At 51.4% G+C, this 16,397-nt stretch overlaps 1 protein-coding gene across 3 annotated transcripts in view; it reads right to left on the bottom strand.

The window, feature by feature from the left end:
* DIXDC1 (DIX domain containing 1) overlaps nucleotides 1-16,397 on the bottom strand; it is a 93,614-nt gene that overhangs the window by 43,263 nt on the left and 33,954 nt on the right. For all 3 annotated transcript variants that reach the window (XM_077249759.1, XM_077249758.1, XM_077249756.1), the window contains 2 exons: nucleotides 961-1,090; nucleotides 251-376 (listed from right to left, as the gene is read on the bottom strand). In XM_077249759.1, coding sequence (XP_077105874.1) covers nucleotides 251-376; nucleotides 961-1,090 — 256 coding nt within the window. The remainder of the gene's footprint in view (nucleotides 1-250; nucleotides 377-960; nucleotides 1,091-16,397) is intronic.

Raw genomic sequence — 16,397 nt, 5'->3', positions numbered from 1 at the left:
CCTTCTTTCCTTCCTTCCCTCCTCTTGTTTCTTTCCTTCATTCCCTTTTCTTATTTTCTTCCTTCCCTTTGCATCCTTTCTCTCTTTTTCTTTCCTACCTTTCCCTTTCCCTTCCCTTCCTTTCCCCTCCTTCCTTTACATTCAGAATTTGTAAAAATTGAACCAAGAGTTAAATGGGTATTAAATATATATATATATAGCACATTATAAGAGGGGGTAACGCGTGGTCCTGGGCCGCAGTAATTCTCACCTTTGGCCGACGTTTGATGCATTCGGATCTTTTTAGATGCCATGAACTGCAAAACTTTCTCCACGTTGTCCTTCATCTCTAGCGTGCCGCTCGGCTTCCAGTGAATCTCGCTCAGTTTTTCACCAGCTATGGCCGTGGGAAACAAAACGTATATTACGTATCAGAGAAATCAAATCGATCCGATTCTATACACTGGGCCCAAAATCTTATTCCAAGGGGACAGAAAGAATGACACAGCGTCCACTCACATCAATAGATTGTGTAATGCAGGACTGGTCCTCCAGGGACGCTATTTGGCCAAGAAATGAGGGTCCTGAACAGCCCCCCATAAGATATAATGCACTAATAGGGTTTTCCGGCTTACGTTTCCTCTGAAACGCTGCAGTGCTTAAGAATAAACCATACATGTCGGCAATAACGCAGCCAGACTGATTCATTGGGCAGCCTGAATTTACCGTCAGGTTCCCTTTATAGTGTGTATGGGGTCAAAATGATGTTGGGGGAGATGAGGATCTATAAGGTGGTGGTGAATGAATCCCCCATTGGTACGTATTAGATGTGGTGGTAGTGAGAGTGTGTAACGCACCACAACTCCGGAGTTTCGCTTTACCCTTTTTTTTGTCTGCCGTGTGTTAAATGGAAGGTCCATGGATAGTTTCTAGAGAGACCCCTATATGTGACAAATATAATCCCAAATAATTTGCACTCACCGACTATTTCTATCAGATGAGACAACACCACCCCATCTCGCAGGTCCAGCCGCAGATCCTGGACGGGGTTAACTCCTGCCTTCTTTTTCAGCTGAGAGTTCACCCAGGCGACATAAGCCTGCAGCTGTTGCTGTAAGACATAAAAATCCGATATAGAGAATAAATATAGGATCTGATATACCACACGACTGCATAATACTGTACACAACACGCACTGTAATGCTAGAAATGGCACACTTGTACTGCCCCTATTATGGGACGGGGACCGGAACTTGCTTGCTGGGACTGGTGCGGGTCTGAACCTCACTGAGGTTGAACAGTCATTTTGCCAAAATTGGTTGTGGATGAGGAGTTACACGCTACAGAGAAAATCCTCAGGGTAAAATGAAAGGGAATGGTTGATCTGACATCTAAAGCATTAATTTATCCTACAGATTTTCAATTTTTGCAATGTGTTGTAAATCCACAGCATTTCTGCACCAAAACCCTCCATCGTTTGGTGCAGATTTTGCTGTTCTGAAGGATTTCCAAACCGCACAGCATCTCAATTTTTGAGCAGATATTTTCAGTAACATTTTTTATGCTTTTTTTGGGGGGGGGAGTAGGTGGGCGACAACACTAATTCATGTATCTGTATGGTGGATGTTGGGAAGGATTTAAACTAGAACTTTCTCATCTGTTAAAAGGACAGGACTAATACAAGCTCAGGTCCCTAAGAAAATGGCTCCTGTGCACTGGGTTAATGCAGTGGGTTAACTGTTTGCGTGCTGTATGCTGTGTGTGTGCACGGGACACTGACGGTTAATACATTCAGGTTCTCAAGTGCAATATTTCTATAAACCGCAGGTCACAACATATGCATTGAGGTCACGGATCAAGGACCTGCAGCGATTGATCTGGCAGGGTAAATCCTCAGCCTCAGCGAGGTCGGACCAGTGTGCTGATTATCCGGTAGATGCTGAGTCAGTCGGATGTCTGACATCTACATGACAATGAACGTGGATCAGAATAACAGGAAAGTGAGGGCAGAAGAAATTCATTGTACACACAGGGATATATCAGGCAGGGAATATCCACACCGCCTTGTCTGGGGGTGATGCATCAATACATCTATCCCTCCATGTTACACTTTATTTAAAAAAAAAAAAAAAAAACCCACATCATAGCTACAGAAGAAGGGGATCTGAGCTTCTTGCTAAAAGCCAGTCATTCTGATATCTCAAAGTGTATTATATCCACTCCTTGAAGCTAACATTACCCATTAGATGTGTTACTCACCCGTCCCAGCTCCACTGACGGACTTAGCTCTGCTTTTTTTTAAACTTTAGGCCTTTTCGAGATGATTTCATCGTATACTTGCTTAACTGTTCTCAATTAACAGTAATTTTGACCAGGGGTGCCCAAACATTTACATGCAATTGTATGTCTCTGTTGTTAACAATATCCCTGCTGCAAGTATCTGATTGCATATATGTCGCTATTGTTAACCCTATACCTGCTGCAAGTACCTGATAACATATACCTCTCTGCTGTTTACCATATCCCTGCTGCAAGTACCTGATAACATATACCATATTTTTCTGACCATAAGACGCACTTTTTTTCCTCCAAATTTGGGAGGAAAGTGTGGGTGCGTCTTATGGTAGGGATGTAGCATGTGGGGAGGGGGGCAGCAGCCAGTGGGATCGCACTGTTATCCCACTTCAGGAGGTAGAAAAATGTCCCCACTGCCAGGAATCAGCGCTGGGGAAACCATGTGGTCCCGATGATTAAGTGCAGTGAATATTCATTAGCTACTCCCCGCCCACCTATCAGCTGAGCGGTGAGCCAGGAGCAGCAAATGAATACTGCACTTAAGCAGCACACACATGGATTCCCCAGCTCTGATTCCTGCAGCAGCTGGGGAGATCCGTGTGTCCGGGGGAGGAGGAGGCAGCAGCAGCAGGGTCCGGGGGAGGAGATGCTGGTACCTTCCTGGGCTGGAGCTGAGTGCTGTGCAGTGTGCACAAGGAGGACCTGTGATGATGTCAGAAGTGGGCGGGCTGGAGCATCACCTGGCAGCACAGAGTTCTCCCTCTTCTTGACATCATCACAGGTCCTTCAGACTCCAACACTAGAATCTGCAGGATTCCATTACCTGTGCTGTGGAAAGGCAACAAGAGGGAGGGCTCTGTGTGTGCAGTCATTGGATGCTTTTACGTCACTACAGGCTGGCTGCCACAATTAAGAGGTTAGTCTTTCCAAAACACAATAAAGCACTCTGCCACTCCTTTAGTGAACTATAACTCCCAGCATGTCATAGGATCTGCAGGACATGCTGGGAGTTATAGTTCTCTCATGGGATTTTAAAGCAGCACTCCAGTGTTATTTTGCAGTGCTGGAGTGGTGCTTTCAATATAAGCCCTGTGCCCCCATTTTTATACTCACCCTCCAGCGTCTTCATATAGTACTTCACAGACACCACACTGGTCCCGCAGCTTCCAACATAATAACATACTATTATATATAATAACACCACATATAATAGTATGTTATTAAATATTTTACCACATTTTTTGCTTCAAATATTTTTTCCCCTATTTTCCACCTCTAAAACCTGGGTGCGCCTTATAGTCCGGTGCGTCTTATAGTCCGAAAAATACGGTACATCTCTGCTGTTAACAATATCCCTGCTGCAAGTACCTGATTGCATATATGTCTCTATTGTTAACCATATACCTGCTGCAAGTACCTGATAAATACGTCTCTGCTGTTAACCATATCCCTGCTGCAAGTATCTGATAACATATACATCTCTGCTGTTAACCATATCCCTGCTGCAAGTACCTGACTGCATATATGTCTGTACTGTTAACCATATACCTGCTGCAAGTACCTGATAAAATATACATTTATGCTGTTAACCATATCCCTGCTGCAAGTACCTGATTGCATATATATCTCTGCTATTAACCATACCTATACTGTAAGTTCTGGACCGCATATACTTGTTATCCCTGTATGTAACTGCTCTCCAGCAGAATCCAGTGCTTCCAACTTCACTTGCCTTTCTGCTGTTCTGTATTGCCTACTGCTATGATCCTTGCCAATCCACGTGGTATCCTTTTCCACTGCATCATTACCTCCGATCCCTGCTGTTCCCCCTGATTGACGGCTTAGAACATCCACCTCACCAGGAGGGCCTATGACTCATGTGATGTTGTAATGGTACACAGTGACAAAAGTCTCCATATAGTTCTAGAAAAATGTTTTACATTTTCTCTTTCAGGCCGTAAGCGACTCACTTGCTATGGACTTCATGACTTTTCTGGGGTTTTTTCCACAGTAACATGTTACACAATTGTTTGTTTTGAAGCACCAATTGTCTGACAATTGCTGTCACATGTCGCCATGTAGCCCCAGCCTAAAATTCCATATATATATGGTGAGTCCCACGTGATGCCCAATGCTTCCCCTCTCCCCCTGCCTGGGTCCCTCTGTGTCTCCTCTTTCAGCTGCGACATATTTGTGACTGCTGCAGCTAATCACCCAGTGATTGTTTGCAACCAAAGCAGGCTCTACAACGATCAAGCTGTTGTACAAACATGTGACCGCTGCAGCCAATCAATGGCCACTGATCGCATGCACACGCATTTGCATGCATTACAGGAGTATTCCCGTCTTAGGATATTCACTAAATAGGGGGTACAGTGACCTTCAAGACCCCCCACACATCCCAAGCAGTGTTGCCAAAGCTTCATTCTATACATTACTGGGGGACGGACCCCCATGATAAGTGATGGCACGTCCTACAGATACCGAATGCTAATATTAACTTTGCTGGGAAAACTGCCCAAAATAGCAACAGATTTTACTTGCAAATGACAGCAGCCATGGCATGACTAAAGCGCCAGCCGGCCAGCATATGCCAACACTAACACACAGCCTCTGCCATGGCTGCAGCTGAGCCTGTGTAAACATGGGACAAGAGGGTCGGCGGCCCAGCTCCTGGGGAAGAATGGCCCATCTGTGCCCGTCACACTGCAGACATTGTTTACCGGCCTCTCGTTACCCCGGGCTGCTCTCCAGGCTTTGGCTCCATTTCAGATATCGAGCTGCCATGCAACAATTACTCAAGATAACAAATACAAAGCAAAGGGAAAATCAATACAGCAGGATGCCTGCGACCTTCCCAGTAACCGCTCGGAGTCCCAGCAATGGCAAGGAAGAAGATAGCAGGAGTCTGGGAGAGATGAGCGGCACTGGGAGGTCACCAGGATGAAATCCACCATCGGGGTCTTCTGACCTTGAAGCCACTTTGTGTAGCGGGCACGGAGATGGCGGAGGTTGAGCGTAGGCTCTATGCAAACCATCAATAAAAGAGCCTTTCTGATCCCGCAGTGAAACGGTCGCTGGTATTTGCTTAAATCAATAGTACAAGCAAATATAAGGACATTAGTAATATATCATATCAGAAATATATGCCTTTTTTTCTCCACTTAGGAGCCACTTTTTTCCTCTTCCTGAACTTATCATCATTTACTCTGAAAAACAGCTGCAGTCTATCTTGGCCAAAATAAGGTGGACTGCCGCCTCACTGAGAGATCGCATTACAGCTACCTACAGAGGTCTATGGTGCGGGGAGCAGAGTGATAGAGGGAGGCAGAGAAACATAGAGTGTGTTGCTGCTTTCCAGTAAGTGTTTATCTCCTCTCAGAACTGGATCACAGCTACACTGCTCAATGCTGCGGTATAATGTCCTCCGTGCTGCTGCTATTTTCTACTAAGTGTTTATTTCATTCCAGTACAGGATTAACATTTACACTGCTGCTAATTTCTAGTATTTCTAGTAAGTGTTTATTTCACTTTAATGCGTGATTCACAGCAAGACTGTTCATCACTGCTATATAATGGCCTCCTTGCTGCAGCTACTTTCTAGTAAATGTTTAATTCACTACAATACTGGATTCACGGCTACACTGCTCAGTAGTGCTCTATAATGTCCTCCATGCTGCTGCTACCTTCTAGTAAATGTTTAATTCACACCAATGTTGGATTCACAGCTACATTGCTCAGTAGTACTGTATAATGTCCTCCATGTTGATGCTACTTGCTAGGAAGTGCTTGTTTCACTCCAATGTAGGATTCACCAGTAAACTGCTCAGCACTGCTGTATAGTGTCCTCCATGCTGATGCTTCTTGCTAGGAAGTGATTTCTCTGCAATGTAGGATGGGCAGCTACACTGCTCAGCACTTCTGTATAATGTAATCCATGCTGACGCTACTTGCTAGGAAGTGATTATTTCAATCCGATGTTGGACTCACAGTTGCACCTGTATAATGTTCTCCATGCTGCTGCTTATGAGCATGTGCCATGTAGAGACAGGAGAGCACAAATTCCTCCCGTCTGTGTGTGCTGTGTATGTGTGACACCAAAATTTATTTCTTTTACCCATCGAAAATTAACAATAGAGCTCACAGAGGGTAAAATTGTTGAAAAAATACAAACTGTATAATGACCAGAAATAGGCAAGCTCCTTCTCCTCGTGCACATGAACAGCATCTTATTCTGAACAGTCATCCAAGAGGATAATGCCTTTCATTTCTTTCCCTCAATAGTCACAACTAAGCTTCCTGCTTCCTTTAGCAGTGACTCCCTTTTTTGCTAGCAGCCATAGCAATTATCAAAACAGCGCTTCCTCTTCCCCCTCTCCCAGTTGCAACATCATTGCCTCCCCTTTCCCCCATTCATGAAAGCAGTGCCTTCCTCTTTCCCCAGTAGTCACAGAAGTGACTTCTCTTAAAGTAAATCTGACCCCCATCTATTAACAGTCTTCCTCGTTGATACAAAAATCGATGAAAAAGAGACCTTCGTACTGTATGAGCGTAAAGCTGTAGGGGATGAAGGAAGGTCCAGGTTTGGAGATGGAGGAAGGTCCAGGTTTGGAGATGGAGGAACGTCCAGGTTTGGAGATGAAGGAAGGTCCAAGTTTGGAGATGAAGAAGGTACGGGTTTGGAGATGGAGGAAGGTCCGGGTTTTGAGATGGAGGAAGGTCTAGGTTTGGAGATGGAGGATGGTCCAGGTTTGGAGATGAGATAGGTCCAGGTTTGAAGATGGAGGAAGGTCCAGGTTTGGAGATGGAGGGAGGTCCAGGTTTGGAGATGGATGAAGGTCCAGGTTTGGAGATGGAGGAAGGTCCAGGTTTGGAGATGGAGGAAGGTACAGGTTTGGAGATGGAGGGAGGTACAGGTTTGGAGATGGAGGAAGGTCAGGGTTTGAAGATGGAGGAAGGTCTGGGTTTGGAGATGGAGGAAGGTCCGGGTTTGGAGATGGAGGAAGGTCAAGTTTTGGAGATAGAGGAAGGTCCAGTTTAGGAGATGGAGGAAGGTCCAGTTTTGGAGATGGAGGAAGGTCCAGTTTTGGAGGTGGAAGAAGGTCCTATTTTGGTGTCTCAGTTATACTTTTTTAATTTTGCAAAGTTGAGAGCTATTTCTACTATAACGTCCTGGTGGTACCGACCTGATGGACCAATCTGACCTGGAGCTAGTTGTGAAGTCATATAATTTGGCTCTTGCATGTCTTTGGATGAGCACTGCTGAATGCTAATCTGGATTGGTGATATGGCGGTTTCACTTCATAGATGCGTCGGCCGACAGCTATCTCTCCTGACTTCCCTCATACACGATCATGCTCGGTTTGCCTAATAACGCATTCACTTTCCAGGACCTCTTTATGTAAGACGACATGCTTCAAGGACACTGTATTTTCCATCTTGTGGATAAACTTGACATTCCCCAGGGAAAACTTGTCAACAAGCAAGAATGCTTCACTGCACAAAACCTCCCCGCTGTGTGGTGCCATGGGAAACTGGCATGGCTTCCTCCAACAAGCCACGCAACTCAATCAGCTCCAAGCAACGAGATCCAACCATTTACCGGGGTGGAGGATGATATTCAATAGCTTTTCTGCACGTGTTTGTTAGCTATTCAGAGCGGCCAAGTACTGGTAGTGCCAAGGGAGGGTGCAAATATGCATGCCCAAAACAATGAATGTTCTGCGAGAGGTTCTTTTGGATATTTTGCCACCATATTGGCAAAACATTAGATAAAAACTCAGTTAATGGGGTCTTATCGTATACGCTCTGGTATCTAGGGGGTCTATTAGGTGATAGAGTGCAGTAGTATGTGCCAGCCTACTTCTCACAGTGTATAAAGAGGGGCGATCACATGGAAAAAGTGACCACACAAATCTTGCAAACTGATCCCATGTCCTGTTTGTACTGCACTCTGACTACCGGATAATAGGTCACAACTTAGATCAGCGGGGATCTCAACCAAAAGACAGCGGGGGTAGGAAAGTGCACTGCCACCATGCATCCTGTTGGGTATGCTTATTATTTTGGCAAACACTAACCAGCAGCAAGTAACCTGCAGACACTTTAGTAAGAAAAAATATAGCAATAGGTTTTGACAATCCTCCACCTTAAAGGGATGGTTTCTTCTAGGCTACCCCTGGCTAGCCTGACGATTAGCTAATTGCCACAAGTTTGGCTTCATAGATCACTGACGATCATCTACAGGGAAAGTGTGTGATTACATGGCCGGGTGTGCCATATTCTGCTCTCCGCCCTGGCTAATGAAGGGTATCCCGCCATTTATAGGCCCCAGGTGACCCTTAGCAAGCGGCAGAGCGGCTACATCACTGCTGGCCACGCTTGTCATCGGGTTCAATGATGCACATGACTGTTCCATGAGCTGTAAACTGACAGCAATGCAGGAAAGCAAATCATCAACCCTCCGATATCTGGAAGCCGACGGTCCACTACAGGGTTAATTTATGACAAGGACAACTTCTTTTTCTTCTTCAAATACGTTTTATTACAAGGATTTCAACAATTGATCCAAAATTACCAGCTCCAAAGTCTGCAAGAGGTTCTGCCCTGTGGATAAGCGGCAGCACAGACGGCTGGCAGCAGCTTATCTCCCCAAAAAATAAAACGTTTACAATGGCTGGTTTCCAATGAGTTTTGTGTGGTGTCAGAGGGCCCAGGCGATTTATCATCTACTCCTTGTCGCTCCATTGTCCAGGAGCCTCACAGGAGAGCTGGCAAGTATAACCGGTAATTAAAGGGAAGTATCATAAAAAAGTAGCAATGAATAGACTCTGACCCTATCTTTTGTATTAAAGAGTCTAAGTGTACGCAGATGTCACAGGGAGGAGGAGGTGTGCTGTGACATCGTCTATTGCGAATGGTGGATCCTGTGTTATCTACCGTATATAGAGGTGTTGTTATCAGTCATTGTACTGGAGGCGGAGGTGAGCTGTGACATCGTCTATTGTGAATGGTGGATCCTGTGTTATCTACCGTATATAGAGGTGTTGTTATCAGTCATTGTACAGGAGGAGGAGGTGAGTTGTGACATCGTCTATTGTGAATGGTGGATCCTGTGTTATCTACTGTACATAGAGGTGTTATCGGTCATTGTACTGGAGGCGGAGGTGAGCTGTGACTTCATCTATTGTGAATGGGTGATCCTGTGTAATCTACTGTATATAGAGGTGTTATCAGTCATTGTACAGGAGGAGGAGGTGAGTTGTGACATCGTCTATTGTGAATGGTGGATCCTGTATTATCTACTGTATATAGAGGTGTTATCAGTCATTGTACAGGAGGTGAGCTGTGAGATCAGCTACTGTGACTGGTGGATCCTGTGTTATCTACTATATATAGAGGTGTTATCAGTCATTGTACGGGAGGAGGAGGTGAGCTGTGACATCACCTATTGTGAATGGTGGATCCTGTGTTATCTACTATATATAGAGGTGTTATCAGTCATTGTACAGGAGGAGGTGAGCTGTGACATCACCTATTGTGAATGGTGGACCCTGTGTTATCTACTGTATATAGAGGGGTTATCAGTTACCTATCATTGTAATCTTATCTTTGTTGATAAGGAAACTGCTGAAAACTCTTCCAGAAAGGACTGGAAGTTAGAATCTAAAAGATTCTCAGTGGCCAATGTGAAAATTGCAAGTTGATTAAGTTTTTTTTATGATTGTGATCTTTAAAAAAAAACAACAATGCCAAATTAAAAATAAATAAATGTAACATGAAAAATTATTTTCTGATTATAGCTTCCCTTTAAAGAGGCTGTTGATTCATGCAGCAAGGACAATGCATGAGAAATAAGACAATGTGCAGCCTGTTTGTCTGTTTTCACAGTGAAAATCGTTGATTCAGACGTTCAGTCATCCAGAAGAGGAGCAGCAGCCGCTGTGTTCGCTCCGGAGAAGTGCAGCACATGAATTTAGCAGTCGGCTGGAGGGGCCGCGCTCCCCCCATCTGCTCCCCTACAGGAGGACGGTGAATGAAATGCACAGCGCGGGGGCATATGGGTTCAGTACGACTACGAGGGTATGAGGAACGCTAAATATCTACCGGCCCAGACAAAGCCAAGGCTCCCGGTGTATCCCTTTAAATGATTTCTCAATTTAGTGATATTCGGAAATAGCGTAATGAACAAATGTCACATAAAGCTGCCAAATCGTGTGGCCGGCGATTATCTGCAGATCTCCTGATCAGCTCGTTCCTATAATGTGATGAGTGACTGCAACTGGAAATCCGCCAGATGTAACGACCCACAAAAGAAAGGGAGGTCCGAGGAACTAAAGGCAAAAATATACCCGGGACCAAACACGTCCCCGCGGCGTCCCTAGTGCAGAGATAAAAGGAAATGTAAGTGTATACATAGAAAACAGATCGCCCCAATACACCCGTGTAACTACTACACCACAGATATACAGCAATACAACTGGCTACCAGTACAAAACCATCACTGGCACCAGGCACACCTGTCACGGGAGACCTAGGCAGGAAAGAGCTAATAACCCGGGCCCCTGCGATTTCCCTCAGACTAGGGAAATCCTGACTGACCCTCTCCCAGAGTTTACACTGATGGTGTGCATGTCTGGGCCTCCACCCTCGCCCTATCTCCTGTTTCAACCCTAGGCTGAAACTACCTCCCACCACCCAGTGAAGACCACACTCCAATACCCACAGTTAGCACAGACAAGGATAACGGAAAAGTAAGCACCACGCCGCAGTCACTCAGGAATACACTATGAATGCAAAGGGCAAAACAAATACAAATATAGGAAGGAGCAAATAAGACAAAGGGAAATACACCACCAGCAACGAATCTCCAACAACCAGCTCTCCACTCCAGACCGAGATAACCACGCACTAGACAGAAGCTATAATCGGCGACGCCCAATGATCAGGAGAACTATTTGAAGGCAATGGGCTTGGCCCAGCTTCCAATCCGAGCACCAGGTAAATTAACCCCGGACCAGCTAGATAAAATCCAGCCGACGCCAATGAGCACATAGTGGACAAAAGCGGAATTACTGCTGTCTGTCGAACGACCTGGTCTGAACAGCGTCCGACATGACAACACCCTCATTGGGGGCCACAGCCGCCTCTCTATTCACATTAGATAACCATCGGCCAGTCAATTGCTCAGCCCACAGCTGTACCGCCCCACTCCCCCGTACACAGGACCCCACAGCTATACCGCCCCACTCCCCCGTACACAGGACCCCCAGCCCACAGCTATACCACCCCACTCCCCGTACACAGGACCCCCAGCCCACCGCCCCACTCCCCGTACACAGGACCCCACAGCTATACCACCGCACTCCCCGTACACAGGACCCCCAGCCCACCGCCCCACTCCCCCGTACACAGGACCCCACCGCTATACCGCCCCACTCCCCCCGTACACAGGACGCCACAGCTATACCGCCCCCCTCCCCCGTACACAGGACCCCCAGCCCACTGCTATACCGCCCCACTCCCCCCGTACACAGGGCCCACAGCTATACCGCCCCACTCCCCCGTACACAGGACCGCCAGCCCACAGCTATACCGCCCCACTCCCCCATACACAGGACCCCCAGCCCACCGCTATACCGCCCCACTCCCCCGTACACAGGGCCCACAGCTATACCACCCCACTCCCCCGTACACAGGACCCCGCAGCTATACTGCCCCACTCCCCCGTACACAGGACCCCACAGCTATACTGCCCCACTCCCCCATACACAGGACCTCCAGCCCACAGCTATACCACCCCACTCCCTGTACACAGGACCCCCAGCCCACCGCCCCACTCCCCGTACACAGGACCCCACAGCTATACCACCGCACTCCCCGTACACAGGACCCACAGCCCACCGCCCCACTGCCCGTACACAGGACCACACCGCTATACCGCCCCACTCCCCCGTACACAGGACGCCACAGCTATACCGCCCCACTCCCCCGTACACAGGACCCCCAGCCCACTGCTATACCGCCCCACTCCCCCCGTACACAGGGCCCACAGCTATACCGCCCCACTCCCCCGTACACAGGACCGCCAGCCCACAGCTATACCGCCCCACTCCCCCGTACACAGGACCCCCAGCCCACCGCTATACCGCCCCACTCCCCCGTACACAGGGCCCACAGCTATACCGCCCCACTCCCCCGTACACAGGACCCCCAGCCCACCGCTATACCGCCCCACTCCTCCGTACACAGGGCCCACAGCTATACCGCCCCACTCCCCCGTATACAGGACCCCACAGCTATACTGCCCCACTCCTCCGTACACAGGACCCCACAGCTATACTGCCCCACTCCCCCGTACACAGGACCCCACAGCTATACTGCCCCACTCCCCCGTACACAGGACCCCATAGCGATACTGCCCCACTCCCCCGTACACAAGACCCCACCGCTATACCGCCCCACTCCCCCATACACAGGACCCACAGCTATACCGCCCCACTCCCCCGTACACAGGACCCCCAGCCCACCGCTATACCGCCCCACTCCCCCGTACACAGGGCCCACAGCTATACCGCCCCACTCCCCCGTATACAGGACCCCACAGCTATACTGCCCCACTCCTCCGTACACAGGACCCCACAGCTATACTGCCCCACTCCTCCGTACACAGGACCCCCAGCCCACAGCTATACCATCCCACTCCCCCGTACACAGGACCCCACAGCTATACTGCCCCACTCCCCCGTACACATGACCCCACAGCTATACTGCCCCACTCCCCCGTACACAGGACCCCACAGCTATACTGCCCCACTCCCCCGTACACAGGACCCCATAGCGATACTGCCCCACTCCCCCGTACACAAGACCCCACCGCTATACCGCCCCACTCCCCCATACACAGGACCCCACAGCTATACTGCCCCACTCCCCCGTACACAGGACCCCACAGCTATACCGCCCCACTCCCCCGTACACAGGACCCCCAGCCCACTGCTATACCGCCCCACTCCCCCGTACACAGGGCCCACAGCTATACCGCCCCACTCCCCCGTACACAGGACCCCACAGCTATACCACCCCATTGCCCCATACACAGGACCCCTCAGCTATACTGCCCCACTCCCCTGTACACAGGACCCCACAGCAATACTGCCCCACTCCCCCGTACACAGGATGCCACAGCTATACTGCCCCACTCCCCCGTACACAGGACCCCCAGCCCACAGCTATACCACCCCACTCCCCCATACACAGGACCCCCAGCCCACAGCTATACCACCCTACTCCCCCGTACACAGGACCCCCAGCCCACCGCCCCACTCCCCGTACACAGGACCCCACAGCTATACCACCCCACTCCCCGTACACAGGACCCCCAGCCCACCGCCCCACTCCCCGTACACAGGACCCCACAGCTATACCGCCCCACTCCCCGTACACAGGACCCCACAGCTATACCGCCCCACTCCCCGTACACAGGACCCCACAGCTATACGGCCCCACTCCCCCGTACACAGGACCCCACAGCTATACTGCCCCACTCCCCCGTACACAGGACCCCACAGCTATACCGCCCCACTCCCCCGTACACAGGACCCCCAGCCCACAGCTATACCACCCCACTCCCCGTACATAGGACCCCACAGCTATACTGCCCCACTCCCCCGTACACAGGACCCCACAGCTATACCGCCCCACTCCCCCATACACAGGACCCCCAGCCCACAGCTATACCACCCCACTCCCCGTACACAGGACCCCCAGCCCACCGCCCCACTCCCCGTACACAGGACCCCACAGCTATACCACCGCACTCCCCGTACACAGGACCCCCAGCCCACCGCCCCACTCCCCGTACACAGGACCCCCAGCCCACCGCTATACCGCCCCACTCCCCCGTACACAGGGCCCACAGCTATACCGCCCCACTCCCCCGTACACAGGACCCCCAGCCCACCGCTATACCGCCCCACTCCCCCGTACACAGGGCCCACAGCTATACCGCCCCACTCCCCCGTATACAGGACCCCACAGCTATACTGCCCCACTCCTCCGTACACAGGACCCCACAGCTATACTGCCCCACTCCCCCGTACACAGGACCCCACAGCTATACTGCCCCACTCCCCCGTACACAGGACCCCATAGCGATACTGCCCCACTCCCCCGTACACAAGACCCCACCGCTATACCGCCCCACTCCCCCATACACAGGACCCACAGCTATACCGCCCCACTCCCCCGTACACAGGACCCCCAGCCCACCGCTATACCGCCCCACTCCCCCGTACACAGGGCCCACAGCTATACCGCCCCACTCCCCCGTATACAGGACCCCACAGCTATACTGCCCCACTCCTCCGTACACAGGACCCCACAGCTATACTGCCCCACTCCTCCGTACACAGGACCCCCAGCCCACAGCTATACCATCCCACTCCCCCGTACACAGGACCCCACAGCTATACTGCCCCACTCCCCCGTACACAGGACCCCACAGCTATACTGCCCCACTCCCCCGTACACAGGACCCCACAGCTATACTGCCCCACTCCCCCGTACACAGGACCCCATAGCGATACTGCCCCACTCCCCCGTACACAAGACCCCACCGCTATACCGCCCCACTCCCCCATACACAGGACCCCACAGCTATACCGCCCCACTCCCCCGTACACAGGACCCCACAGCTATACCGCCCCACTCCCCCGTACAAAGGACCCCCAGCCCACTGCTATACCGCCCCACTCCCCCGTACACAGGGCCCACAGCTATACCGCCCCACTCCCCCGTACACAGGATCCCCAGCCCACCGCTATACCGCCCCACTCCCCCGTACACAGCACCCCACAGCTATACCGCCTCACTCCCCCGTACACAGGACCCCCAGCCCACCGCTATACCGCCCCACTCCCCCGTACACAGGGCCCACAGCTATACCGCCCCACTTCCCCGTACACAGGACCCCCAGCCCACCGCTATACCACCCCACTCCCCCGTACACAGGACCCCCAGCCCACCGCTATACCGCCCCACTCCCCGTACACAGGACCCCACAGCTATACCGCCCCACTCCCCCGTACACAGGACCCCCAGCCCACAGCTATACCACCCCACTCCCCCATACACAGGACCCCCAGCCCACCGCTATACCGCCCCACTCCCCGTACACAGGACCCCACAGCTATACCGCCCCACTCCCCCATACAGAGGACCCCACAGCTATACCGCCCCACTCCCCCATACACAGGACCCCCAGCCCACAGCTATACCGCCCCACTCCCCCGTACACAGGACCCCACAGCTATACCGCCCCACTCCCCCGTACACAGGACCCCACAGCTATACTGCCCCACTCCCCCGTACACAGGACCCCACAGCTATACCGCCCCACTCCCCCGTACACAGGACCCCCAGCCCACAGGTATACCACCCCACTCCCCCGTACACAGGACCCCCAGCCTACCGCTATACCGCCCCACTCCCCGTACACAGGACTCCACAGCTATACCGCCCCACTCCCCCGTACACAGGACCCCCGGCCTACAGCTATACCACCCCACTCCCCCGTACACAGGACCCCCAGCCCACCGCTATACCGCCCCACTCCCCGTACACAGGACCCCACAGCTATACCACCCCACTCCCCCGTATACAGGACCCCCAGCCCACCGCTATACCGCCCCACTCCCCGTACACAGGACCCCACAGCTATACCGCCTCACTCTCCCGTACACAGGACCCCCAGCCCACCGCTATACCGCCCCACTCCCCGTACACAGGACCCCACAGCTATACCGCCCCACTCCCCCGTACACAGGACCCCTAGCCCACAGCTATACCGCCCCACTCCCCCGTACACAGGACCCCACAGCTATACCGCCCCACTCCCCCGTACACAGGACCCCACAGCTATACTGCCCCACTCCCCCGTACACAGGACCCCACAGCTATACCGCCCCACTCCCCCGTACACAGGACCCCCAGCCCACAGGTATACCACCCCACTCCCCCGTACACAGGACCCCCAGCCTACCGCTATACCGCCCCACTCCCCGTACACAGGACCCCACAGCTATACCGCCCCACTCCCCCGTACACAGGACCCCCAGCCCACA

The sequence above is a fragment of the Ranitomeya variabilis genome, chromosome 4 (genome assembly GCF_051348905.1).
Source record: "Ranitomeya variabilis isolate aRanVar5 chromosome 4, aRanVar5.hap1, whole genome shotgun sequence".
Lineage (NCBI taxonomy): Eukaryota > Metazoa > Chordata > Amphibia > Anura > Dendrobatidae > Ranitomeya > Ranitomeya variabilis.
This window is presented reverse-complemented; position numbering and strand designations above follow the sequence as displayed.